The 13,411-nt window shown below is 34.9% G+C and overlaps 1 protein-coding gene across 7 annotated transcripts in view; it reads right to left on the bottom strand.

Moving 5' to 3' along the window:
- The window catches only part of ADAMTS6 (ADAM metallopeptidase with thrombospondin type 1 motif 6), a 336,979-nt gene that overhangs the window by 89,367 nt on the left and 234,201 nt on the right, over window positions 1–13,411 (bottom strand). For 6 of the 7 annotated variants that reach the window (XM_074202710.1, XM_074202711.1, XM_074202714.1 and 3 more), the window contains 2 exons: window positions 10,763–10,908; window positions 8,370–8,433 (listed from right to left, as the gene is read on the bottom strand). The exons of the other annotated variant lie outside the window; for it this stretch is intronic. In XM_074202710.1, the coding sequence (XP_074058811.1) occupies window positions 8,370–8,433; window positions 10,763–10,908 (210 nt within the window). The remainder of the gene's footprint in view (window positions 1–8,369; window positions 8,434–10,762; window positions 10,909–13,411) is intronic. 7 annotated transcript variants of the gene reach the window in all.

The following is a 13,411-nucleotide window of genomic DNA, read 5'->3' as shown; positions in this document are numbered from 1 at the left end:
CCATAATTGGAAAGCAGCTAGTCTGTGTTACTCAGCTTTCCATACTGTCTAACTCTCAGTCATACATTACTACTAGAAGAACCATAACTGACTACATGGAACTTTGTTGGCAAAGGAATGTCTCTGTTTTTTATTATGCCATCCAGATTTGCCATAGTTTTCCTTCCAAGAGCAAGCATCTTTTAATTTCATGGTTTCAGTCACCATCTGCAGTATCTTTAAGCCCAAGAATATAAAATTGGTTACTATTTCCATTTCTTCTCCCTCTATTTGCCAGGAAGTGATGGGAGCAGTTGCCAAGATTTTATTTTAGTTTTTTTTAATGCTAAGTTTCAAGCCAGTTTTTATACTTTCCTCCTTTCACATTCAGTCAAGAGGTTTCTTAATTCTTCTTTGCTTTGTGCCTTCAGAGTGGTATTATCTGCATACCAAGATTACTGATTTTCCTCCGGCTTTTGATTCATTCAACCTAGAATTTTGTATGATATATTCTGTATTTAAGTTAAATGAATAAGGTGACAATATACAACCTTGCTTACTCATTTTCTAATCTTAAACTAATCAGTTATTCCATGTACTTAGCTTCTTAGCTAACATACAGGTTCCCCAGGAGACAAGTAATATGATCTGATACTTCTACCTCTTAGAGAACTTGACACATTTGGTTGTAATCTAGACAGTCAAAGGCTTTAGGGTAGTCAAAGAAACAGAAGTAGATATTTTTCTGGAACTTTCTTGCTTTCTCCATAATCTAGAGAATGTTGGCAATTTGGTCTCTAGTTCTTCTTCCTCCTCAAAAACTAACCTGTTTTTCTGCTTAAGTCTTTTTTCACATATTCTTGAATCCTAGCTCTTAAGCATAACATTTGGCATGTGAAATGAGTACAATTGTTCAATAATTTGAACTTTTTTTAGGCATTGCCCTTCATTAGGACTGGGACATGAAATGATCTTTTCCAATCTAGTAGCCACTATTGTGTTTTCCAAATTTGCTGGCACTTTAACAGCATCATCTTTTAGGATTTAAAATAGCTCAGTTGGAATTCTGTCACCTTCATTAACCTTATTGTTAGCAATGCTTCCTAATGCCCACTTGCCTTCATCCTCCAGGATATTTGGCTCTGGATCAGTAACCATATCTTCATGGAGGAGGGAAACAAATAGTTTGAACTTAAAGACCTGAGTTCAAATCCTACCACAGAAACATAGCTAGAGGTGCGACTTTAGGTTAGTGACTTAACTTTCCTAATCTGTAAAATTAGCATAATAATAATGATAATAATATCATCTAAACTCACTGGTTAGCTCTGAAGACCAAATGAGATAATTGGTATATAGCATTTTGAAAATCTTAAAGCACTAAATAAATGCTAAAAAATAACTATCACCAAATAGCTATCTTCAAAAACTTGTAAGATTGCTCTATGGTGCAGGATTTAGATTTGTTCTTAGGCCCACAAGGCAAAGTCAGGACTAATGTGTTAAAAATATAAAAATTTGATTTCTGCTCAATATAATTATTTTAACAAGAGTGGTCCACAAATGGAATATGCTATCTGAAGCAATGCGTTCCCCATCATGCTACCCATTTAAGGAGAATATCCATTACCCAGGGTTGAACTAAGTGGAAGACTGAACTATATGACAGGGAAAGCCCCTTCCAATTCCAAGACTCCATCACTCCAAAAATATTTAAGACTGAATAGGGCAAAGGCCTAAAGAATGCAGTGTAAAAGCTACAGGGACTCTCATGATAGATTAAGATGCATGGACCACTTCAAGAGTACCTGCATCCTGAACATTTTAATGAGACAAGGAAGTTGGGCACTCTCCAGAAGAGCTACAAAAGTATGCTTATTCTGTGGCTCTGGTCCATGCCTCAATGAACTCTCCTGCCTCCTTTCCTCCCATTACCTGACAACTTCCAAAATCTTCCTCATCCTCCAAGACCCAGCCCAAATGTCATCTCTGCTAAAAACCTTCCCTCATGTCCTTAGGCAAAAGGGATAGTTCCTTCCTAGAACCTGATATAGCATCTTATACTTATTTTACTTTCTTATTAAATTCTATTTTTTCTACCATATTTAAGGCATTGTCCTCGGCACAAGGGGTTTCTTCCCACTGTAAATCTATTATCTTATAAGTTCATGATTTAATGCAAGGGAAGTACTTAATAAATGATTATCAAATTGAGAAGAGATTATTTTCCTATTATATTAATAACTAATTATCAAATCAAGGTCCAGGCTGTTCTTTTTAAATTCTTCATACAGGGACCAGTCCACATCAGTTAGCAGTCTCTAAAGAATATTACAGATAGAGGAGATTGCTCAAATTCTCATGTTTCTTTATCTTGAACAGGACTTCACCCGCCTAGGAGATCTTACTTCTGTTTAGACTATAAAGAGAATCCAAACTAGGTTAATTCCAGCCCTGAAGTATTGTACCACCCCAACCCACATCAATCTCCTATTAGAATTTAAAGTTATCCAGCTAATACAGGAGAAAACCACAACAAGCCACAGTCCACCTCCTAATTGTCCACCAATAAGGGTTGGTTTTCACCTGTCAGGGGCACCTAATTTTCTAAAGGTATTTATTTAAATAATCAGTGATCTCCATGGTTTTGTCTTTAATCACTAAGTAAAATCAATGACCATCAATTATTTGACTAGTCCAATTAATAAATTGGTTATCCAGAAGCTTTTTGGCTTTCCATTCATTTCAAAGTGAATGCTAAAGTCAAGAAAAACAAAGAAAAAAGGCAGGAAAGGGCTAAGAAACAATTCTGTTTTATTAGGGTAAATTTTAAAGCCACATATAAAGTGGTAGTAATTATTATCATACTCTTTCAATTCTTCTTTAGCCTCTTCCAAATAGTACTTGAAGGCAGGATCAATGTCATCTTCTTTACACATTATGCCAGTGGTATCATGATCCTCCCCTTCCTATGAAGAGATCATACCTAATCAACCTCTTCCTACTTAAGGTTATGATTTTATATGTTAAGATCTTGCATCAAAAAGTTTGCTGCTTTTCCTAATTAAGTCCAGAATCAAAAGGGTCCAAGATAATTTTGATTGAAGTGGAGAAAATAGCATGGATTACAAGATCCTTTGAGGACCTGAAATAAAAACTAACAATCCAAGACTTTAAGAAATAAACTTCTTTCAGCAGCATTTTCCAATACTTAAGGCACATGAGAAAGAATAGAATGGGCCTCAAAAGTTTCAGAGGGTTGCCCATCAATGAGTGTCAAGAAAGAATCCTTGCAAGCACTGTTTGGCTATCTAATACTAGTTCATTCTGGGTATAGGTTGGAAAATCAATCCAAGACCCATTTGAATTTATCCTTTGTATTTACTCCTTTTTTAATTCTCATGAAAAGCTCTGGGATCACAAATAACTGAGTCCAGAAATGTCTAATGTACAGTCTGATAGCTCTTGGCTGTCAAGTTAATTATGACCAGTTGGAAAGATTTCTTTTCAGATCTTATTTACAGGGCTATTAAAGAGGATTTGTGCTGCTTTAAAGTATGCAAAATTTGCAGTGAGAAGAGAGACCATTCCAAATTTCTGAAATCAGTGTAATCCACACTTTTCAATTCAATAAACATTAATTATCTACTAAGTACAAGGTATGCTGCTAGAATTAGGACAATTTAGAAAAATGGAAATCATCAATAGCCATTTTTTTTGTAGTAATCTACATTTTAAAGCAAATTCTCCTGGTGGTTTAGTTACAGATAAAACAAAAATTGTGCTTATCTACTAAGGTTTTCAGTTTTGGGGTTTTTTTTTTTAGATCACAGTAGGGAATTCCCCAGCTAATAAAATGAAAGCAATCAACATTTTTACTATGGGACCAGGATAACTATTCCTGGTTCTGGAGATAAGAATAAAATGACTAAGTCCAAAATGAATAGCAAATCATTTTTCTGAATTTGCTTTTATTTTCTGGACTGCCGTAACACTCAAGATACAGTATAAGAAACTATTAAATGAATGTAGTGATAGTTAAATGAGAAATACATTCTGTTCCAATAAACAACCTAAATTTTATAGCTTACTATCTCATTGTACCCCCAAGCCAGGTCTCTCCTATATCAAAATTAATTTGCATTTCATTTTCTATATAATGCCTGAATATAATACTTGAAGTGTCCTCACAAATATCCCCACCATTCCATTCTTCTCATTATTCAAAACAGGTTTTAAAATTCACTTCTTTATTCATTTTTCTATTAAGTGAATGTTTGGGATTTTCTAGTCATTGGATAAGCCCCCAGATAGAATGGGCTGCATGGGTAGATAGTTCCCCATTTCATCTATTTTGTCAGGAATAGGTGTGAGGGTGGAAGGTAGGGTTTTACCTACTCAGGTTCGGTTGGCCTTGATCACTTCTGATGATCTTTCATTTCTGAAATTCTGTGATTCTGAGACTCATTTCATCAATTTGCAGAGAATTAATTTGCACTTGTTGATATTTATAAATGTGTTCCTTAGTTGCTTCCACAGCTTGGGTATTCTGTCAACTCAACTAAATTACAAACTCCCTCAGGGCTGGGATTGGTATCTTAGTTCTTTCCTAACCCCTAGCACCTAATATGGTGCTCTACATATAATGGGGACTTAATAAATGCTGTTGACTCATAGACTAGTTCTATGTTTGATGTTGACATCATTTACCAGCACTCTTCTGACTCAAAAAAATGTTTTCTTAAAAAGCCAGTGCATTCAAGAAGACCAAATGTAACTTTGAATGTCAGACTTGGGAGGGTAGGGTGTGGTGTGAGGTGGAAGGGGTGGTGAGATCAGGAACTTTTTTTAAAAAAGTGAGTGGATAGTTTCCTCATAGAATTAAAGTACACACCTAAACTGCTCCCCAAGGGGCATCTGTACATTCTATTTTAAAAGCTTTTTGCAAGATCTACAGTGCTGTGTGGAAAATTCTCCATTTCCTAATTCAATGGTTGGCAGTAGCTTACTTTTTCCTCAGCTTTTGTTGTTGTTGTTTAGTCAATTAGTCATGTCAGACTCTGTGACCACATTTGGGGTTTTCATGGCAAATATCCTGGAGTAGTTCTCCATTTCCTTCTCCATCTCATTTTACAGATCTGGAAACTGAGGCAAAGAGGGTTGAATGACTTACTCAGAGTCATAGATCTGATTAAGTGTCTGAAGTCAGATTTAAACTCCCTACTGTAGAGCTCTATCCACTGTACCACCTAGCTTCCCCTTTTTCTTCAGCAGAGACTAAGAATCATCCTCTCTTTATATAATTAATTTATACTCTCCCCTCAATGAAATATTATTTCTTTAGACTCCTTGGATTTTGTCTTTGGAGCTCCAAGATTTAGCCCTGTCCCTAGTGCATAGTAGACACTTAATAGCAAATTTTGTAGCGACCAGAGTCTCTGAATTTGGAGTTAGATAAGTCTAAGTAGGTGTGTGACCCTGGACAAATCACTTAACCTATCTGCCTCAGTTTTTTCATCTGTAAGATGAGGGTAACAATAGCACTTACTTTTCTGGGTTGTGGTGAGGACTAAATAAGAAAACTTTTGTAAAGCTCACTGTAAACCTTAAAAAGCTATATTTAGCACCTCTAGAGCTTCTTGATTTGCAGACCATCCCTGTCAAAGTTATCCTTTGATAGCTAAATAACGTGTCTTAGTTTTCTTAACAAATCTTGTTTTCTAAGCCTTGTATTTTCTTGAGTTTCGCCTCCAAGTTCTATATATCTATGCCTAATAATCCTTTATGTGCCCCCAAATATGTGATCCCCAAAATATAAAAGTAAATACTGTATTCCTATAAGGGGTCCTTTGATAGGACCAGGAACATTTAAAGAATTAAAAGACATAGCTCATCCATATTTCTATACCTATTCTCCAACTGGAGTAGGTTGACTTGCCACATAAATCAGTCTTAACTTCCAGTTTCATCAACTCATTCTTCATTCTCCACCATTATAAGAAATCCTTATGGACTATTGGTCTGGATGCAAAACTTTGGATATAATAGTATTGTTTTTTATTTTCTTGAAAATTCATTTCTCATTTATTCTGCTCATTGGTTCACAGCCCTGTGGGAGTAAACAAGGTTGCTCTTTATCTCTCTTCCAATGCTAGAACACAGACCTAAGAAGAAAACACAAGAGATCTGCCAACCTCCATCTCCCTACAAGGAGCAGATCTAAGGGATCCCTTGTGGGAGGTAGGGCTGGTGTAAGGAGGAATAGTTCTTCTCCAACTACTTTGGGATCTGTCAAATGCTTCTTGAAGCTGACCACTTTTCAAGGACAAATGGAGATCAAAATCAGGATGGCCTTACTGATAAGATACCCAAGAGTTAACCCTGAAAAGACATCACTTATCCCCATCCTGTCCAATCTTAGAGTCTTGTGGGGGTAATTCTCACTCCCAGTGTTTCTTCCAGATATATATGAGATTATCCTAAATTTATGTTAAGTGTACTGTAATTTTAAAATGCAAAGAAAACCAACTTACTAATATGGAAGAAGAAATGACTATCTCATAGAAATAATTAAGCTGCATACAAATGTTAAGAATGAGAGATTATCAGACATAGCAAAGAAATTGAACTGAAAGGGCTGAAGAAGAGAAATTGATTGGTAGAGAACAATGGGTACTGCAAGAGACTCTTAATTTCTTTTTCTTGTCTCTAATCTCACCACCTGTTCAAAGACATTTTATAGATTGATACAAAATCAATCTTTCTAAAATGTGACTTTCATTATATCCCATTGTTACATAAGAATCTATGACATGAGGGTGGTTAGGTGGTGCAGTGGATAGAGCACCGGCCCTGGAGTCAGGAGGACCTGAGTTCAAATCCGACCTTAGACACTTCATAATTATCTAGCTGTGTGGCCTTGAGCAAGCCACTTAACCCCATTGTCTTACAAAAAATGTAAAAAAATAAATAAAAATAAGAATCTATGGCATGACTGGTTTTATTGAACTTTCAGGTCTAATTCTCATTCGTGTTTATTCACATGGATATTTACAAAGCGCTGGTTTTTTTAAAGTATATTAGTGAATTCTAACTAGTGACTATCATCACTGGCTTCATAAACACATTTTCCAAAAAAGTTGCAAGATTTATTTTCAGTTTTGAACTGTGATTGATCATGTTTTTGAGAATTTTATAATATACTTTTATATGAATGGAAACCACCTGAAGTGTTAGAAAGTTAGTATTGGTAATTACTAAGATAATGCTTTTACTTCTATGAAATTCTATATGCATTTCATAATTTTTTCATATACACTCACACATATAGAGGTATACATATGTGTAATTCTATGTCTTCATCCATAGGAAAATCTCACCAGATTAGACTAGCTAGGTTAGAAGACCTAACTTAGTAAATAGTCAAAATTAAGGAATATTTGGAAATAATTTTATTTTTTCAAGTATACATAACAATTTTAATGAATAACTAAGAAGACTTTTACTCAGCATACTAATTGATCACATAGAAATAGGTACCTTAAAACACTTGAAAAATTATTCTTCTAAATATTTAAAAGTTCCTTTAAAAGTTTGCTTATACTTCAGATCTACATCATTTTCTAATATATGAATTATTAGAGTACTAGATGCAAATTTTAGTTCCTCAAATTTTACCTTAAGTATACCAGGGAAGGTCAGTCTTTAAAGGAATGCTATGATGAGTCCTTTGGAAATTCAAATACAACTTTCTAAACTGTACATTTTCTAAGTTCAGATTTTAATATTTTTGGTTTTCTTAAAGCTATATTGATTTGTGTAGCAAATTCTTTTTTCCCCTATTGCTTATACAAAAATTCAGTTCATACCCTTACCCCAAATTCTGATTTTTTAAAAATCAATCTGTTATTTCATTGCTATAGGAATCTCCAAATGAAATAAATCCTCCTACCAATGTCAGATGTCATCTGTTATGTGCTTTTACTGTCTTACTCAGTAACTCAGGGAAGACACTAAAAGAGTATGGGACTTGTACAGAATCACAAAGAAAGTATGTGTCAAATTCCCAAATGAAGGCAATCTCTGGATTAAAAAATCCAGGTCTGATAAATATTTTAATCCAAGTATACAGGCCTTTTATCTATTCCTTATTCTATTCCTATTCCATTGATCTGTCCCATACTCTGATTCTAAATGAATAGGGTTCAAATGAATGAGGCTTTATTATATTTTAAACACTCCACATTTTAGATTTTCTATCTCCTTTTTTTACAATTGGATTTAATAAAAACAAAGACCAAAGGAGACTAACATTAATGCCAAACCACCAAAGAATAAATTCTAAGGGGAAAGTAGACTAATTTTTCATAGTGGAGTTTAGTTTTACTTACATCTGTGTTACAGGAGCGATACCGTTTCCTTTCCCCAAGGCAATATTTTCCACCTCCTGAAGGTCTGAAAAAATATTTTGTTTTACATGTGAGTATGATATACACACACAGAGATTCAGATACTCTGTGATCAGAACATATTATAAGCTGTTTTAAAATATTAAACATTCTTTTATTAAATGTTAATTATTTAGAATATTGATAATTTGTAATGATAATAATTTTGTATGTAGAGTATAAAATTAGATTACTGTGATTAACACTATGTATTCTCCTAATTGTCATGTTTAACATGCTTAGGAAAATTTAATAAATTTATGCATTGCAATTGTCATTGCAATAAGGTGCTCAGTCTTAAATATCAAAAAAAGGAAATCACTCACTTTTAGACCTCTACATGGTAAAAAGTCAATCTAGTTGTCTACTCAAAATGGACTTAGTAAAGTATATTATATTATTAGCAAGGTCTACACATAAAAAATTATATTCTTTCTAGGTATAGTCTTTCTAGGCTGCTGCAACAACCTAAGCTAATTCTAACAAAACATCTTAGGAAATCATTTCCATTCAACTAATTTGAGAATCACCTGGAGACTTTACAATTTTTGAAAGTTTGGAAGTCGAGTGACTTCATATTCTCTTATTCTATTTTCTGGCTTTACATTCTAAAGATCATTTAAGTTACACATCATTTAATGAAAATTTATCAATACTTAGCTTCCTAGTTGACATGAATTATAGAATCATAGAATCTTAGAATTAGATAAGTCTTGAAGAATAACATTAGGAAAAGTAATATGCCATTATTTAGGCAGATTATTTTTAGAAAGAAAATAATATATTTTCTTTTTCAAAAATTACAAATCATTTTTTAATTTCTTTTTATGTTTTTTCTTTATGGCAGCCACATTTATATTATATATTTTGCATATGTTAAAATTTGGCTCTTTCATGTCCCCACTGGTCAATTAAAATAATATTTGGATAATTTTGAATACCAGAGCCAAGGAAAGAAAATGGCTCAACTGGAATGAAAATTAGGAAGGGCATAAGTGCCCTTGATGCCCAGACTAATTTAAATGGTGTTGGTGAGAGTAGAGACTTGGCTATAAGGAGGGAAGAAAAAAATGGAGGGATGTCAGTTTCATTAGTTTGTGCTCAGCAAGGGTAAAAACTCACAGAAAACAGTAGAGAGAAAAATTCTAGCAAGACAGCAGAGTAAATAAAATCAGAGGTATTTTAAAAAGGAAAAAAAGCAATTTTTATTTTAAGAGTAGTAAAAAAGAAAGAAATAGTGTCAGCTAAGCAAGAAAAGGGGATTAAGTTTTCCTTTTGAAGAGGGGAGTCATAGAAAGAAGTGTTAAGTCTTCTTGGGAAGAACAAAAGGAAAAACTTTCTCCATACACAGCTAATAATAAAAATCATAACAACAATGCAAAGGGTACCATAAGGCACCCTAATGATTTTATACTAAGTAAATATGAACTTAAAAAAAAAGAGATTTCCAGAGATTGATCTAGACAGGAAGGGAGATGAACTGGGTACATTAACTAAAAATGGGAGCATGTAATTATCAGGTTGAGAAACTATTGATTTTGTGGGGGGGGGGAAGTGAAATATAAAGTAGAAAGTAGTCCACCTGCCACTGTCACTAGTGGGAGACAGAAGCAACCCAACTAGCAAAGCAGAGTGAAGGACCTGGCCTTGAGCCAGAAGGAATTCAGTCCAAAGAGAATCAGGGTGGGAGAAGAGCAGTCTGACCTGCCTCCAGTAGTCCTGGGGAGAAGGTAGTGGCAGCTCAGGAAGATGATTAATGGGGGCATGTGAAATGGAAACTATTTTAACACATGGGCAGTATTCTTTTCATTGTGATTTGTGATGTGAATCAAGGCATTTCAACCCTTGAGGTGCTCTCACTGGCTCTTTTAATACTAATGTACCAGTAATCACTTTATGTGACATGTGAAAAAAAGCACACACACACATACAAAAAAAAAAAGAAAAAAACACACACACCAAACCTCAGGTTTTCCTAGAGATCATGGTGCTAAGTTGATGCCAGATTTGGGAATATCTATGAATCCCATGTTATTTCTGAGAGTGGAAAATCTTATCTGATTATATCTTGGAGATAAAAGGCCTTGATTGCTACAGTAGGGCACCATGCATCAAATGTTTAATTTTTAAATTGGGGTAGGAGTGTAGGGAGAAGAAAAAGCACGTCTGTCTAGCACAGCTCTTTCTTTCTCTGGCTCTCCTGCCGCGATGGCCTGCTCTGAAGACATGCACTGGCTCACTGGAGAAACGTTTTTACAGATAACATGTGAAACCACAGCTTTGAATCATTTCCAACTGTGTCTTTTTGTTGGCTCCGGCTTACTTTAGCTACTTACGCTGGACTGTCACAGTGTCTTAAGGATGAGGAGACGCCTCCCCCGCAGGTCCTGCTGCACTCTCCCCATATTGACCAGGGACCCCAGCCCCCATCTACGCTCTGGGGCCAAGTGCCAAAAGGAACACACTCTCCCTGATAACACCACTGCAAGATTTCATAGAAAACAGAAAATTAGCTTCCAGGCGGCTAGAGCCATCAGGACAGACATATCATATATATATATATTTATATATCTATATATATATCTATATTTACAAGGGTCAGACAGTGACCAATTATAGACATTTGCATTCTCCCAAAAGATAACAGACTGCTTTTTCACTTTTCTTTAGTCCTATTTAGACAGTGGCTAGAGTGTGTGTGTGTGACTGGTGGATTATCTTTAACCAGTCCTGATTTATAAATCTGGAACATACGCACCAGGAGGTTAAAAAGGCCTAACTCTGCTACTTTTGCCTGATTCCACCTCACCCTAAGTTTCAGAGTTCCTCATTAGAGAGGGAGCTGCAGACCTCAAAGTCTTTTTTAGACATTTAAGTCTCTTTAAAAAGATTTTTAGAAAAACACACACATTATTATTAAACTCATGGAATGATAACGCAACATGGAAAGTTCCCCAGTAAGGAATTTTTATGATGGTAATTGCTTTTTCTTTAAAAAAGAAAGTCTGGTTGAGGCTACAATGGTAAAGGAATTTGTTGCGGTATTTCATCTACATGAATAGTGCAGACATAATAAAAGTAATGCCAAGACACTGGGGACTGGGTACAAAAAATCATTATATATACTGACTAGCCATCTGTATAGACCCTGTATGAACATGTGTCCTGGAATATTTTTCAGCCTTACCCCCTGCAATAAACCACATACACTGCACATAAGGAGAAAGCCATGCATAATTTACCAAGGGATAGACATTTTATAATCAGCTCATAACTCTAGCATGATAAATCTTATTTTGCAGGGTATGGTAAACTAAAAGAATGTCTTTCCTTCTTAAAAAACTAAAAATTCTTTCAAGTTTTTGTTAGGGGCTTCTTCTAAATTGTCTAGTACTGGGAATTAACATTGAAAGACAGCACTTTTTCATCAATGACAAAAATTAAATAAGGAAATTTATATGAAGAAAAAGCTAATGTTACAGAGTGCAGCATATACCCAATACCCAGAGATGCCCCCCCCACTCACCCACTTTCACATAGTGTAATTTTGCTTTTGCTTTTAATAATGATGAACATGAAACCTGCCTGTTACTTTTCAGCTATATCCCCATGTTAATCTCCTCCTGACTTTCCCATCCTTCCTACTCTCCTATCATTTACCACATCTTTTTAGAAAAGCTTCCATAATGCTGAATTTAGAGTAAAGAAGGCCCAAGTTCAAAGCTTATCTCCACCCTCAGTCACCCATTCCCTAGCCACATATCCTTACTAGTTCTAGAAGCTATTTGACATCATACTTCATTGAGCCTCAGCTTCCCCAGGTTCTATTCTCTTCTCTGACAAATACTGGCCATGTGACCCTGTGCAAGCAAACCCTTTCATCTCTCAGGGTCACAGGTAACTAAAGTTTAAAACAGGTGAAAATCTTCATTGATAGAGGGAATTTCTTCACTACACCAATGAATCTCAGGTCTGGTCAAAAATAAAACAAAACCATAATTCCATCCTCATTCAAATGAGATAGTACATGCAAATCACTTTGTTATATAAATACCAAGTGTCATCATCATCATCATCATCATCATCATCATCATTGCAATTTGTTTGCTTAAAATCCATTAGCTACTTTCAGAACTTTTCAAATGCTTAGAACCTTTTTCACACTCTTTGACAACCCTTTCCCAAAACTTTTATGTGGATTATATCTATAAATAATTATATATAAGCATTTAAGACATCTTAATATTATTATGAAAATAGTTTTGACTTTGAACAGTGCATGAAAGGATCATGGAGACATTCACTAGAAGGTTCTCATACCACACTTTGTAAAGCACTGAAACAAAAAGGTACTGCAAAGGTAATGTCTTACCAGTTTTCCCCCAATAGCAAATTCATCTAGGACATAAGATTATTTAGATTTTTAAGATCTTACGTTACAAAGGAAAATAACACAACTATTTATCCTAGTACTATTAAAAAGAAAATGAAAAAATGAAAATCAACAGAAAAAAAGACAAGGTGTGCACCTGAGAAATAAATAATAACCAAAAGGCCTGACAGATAAACTTGGCCATGTATAACTGTGGTTGGTCAAGAGAAGAAGAGGTTGAGGTAACCATTACTATCAAGTACCATATAAAAGGTTGAAGAGGATAATGCCAAACACTTAATCTGCAGAGGTTCACACAAGAGGACAAGCTGAAAATAAAGCAGGAAAGACTTTGGCTAACTATAAGGAAGAATTTTCTGTCTGTGAGGATAAAATAATAATAATACAACAATCAACTAAGAAAGAAAACGAGTCTCTCTACTTGAAGGGCTTAAGAAGAAAACAGATAATCATCTTTTAAATGGTTTAGACTAGGAGTAAAATTTTTAGAAGACCAATTCTCTACATTTATGAAATGAAAGAATAAACTGAGAGGGGAGGATATGATGGAAGTATGAGACTGGGGCAGAAGTGGGAGGGGAGAGACTGGGAA

This window comes from Macrotis lagotis, chromosome X (assembly GCF_037893015.1).
Source record: "Macrotis lagotis isolate mMagLag1 chromosome X, bilby.v1.9.chrom.fasta, whole genome shotgun sequence".
Lineage (NCBI taxonomy): Eukaryota > Metazoa > Chordata > Mammalia > Peramelemorphia > Peramelidae > Macrotis > Macrotis lagotis.
Note: the sequence above shows the minus strand (reverse complement) of the source record. Positions and strands in the feature narration are given on the sequence as shown.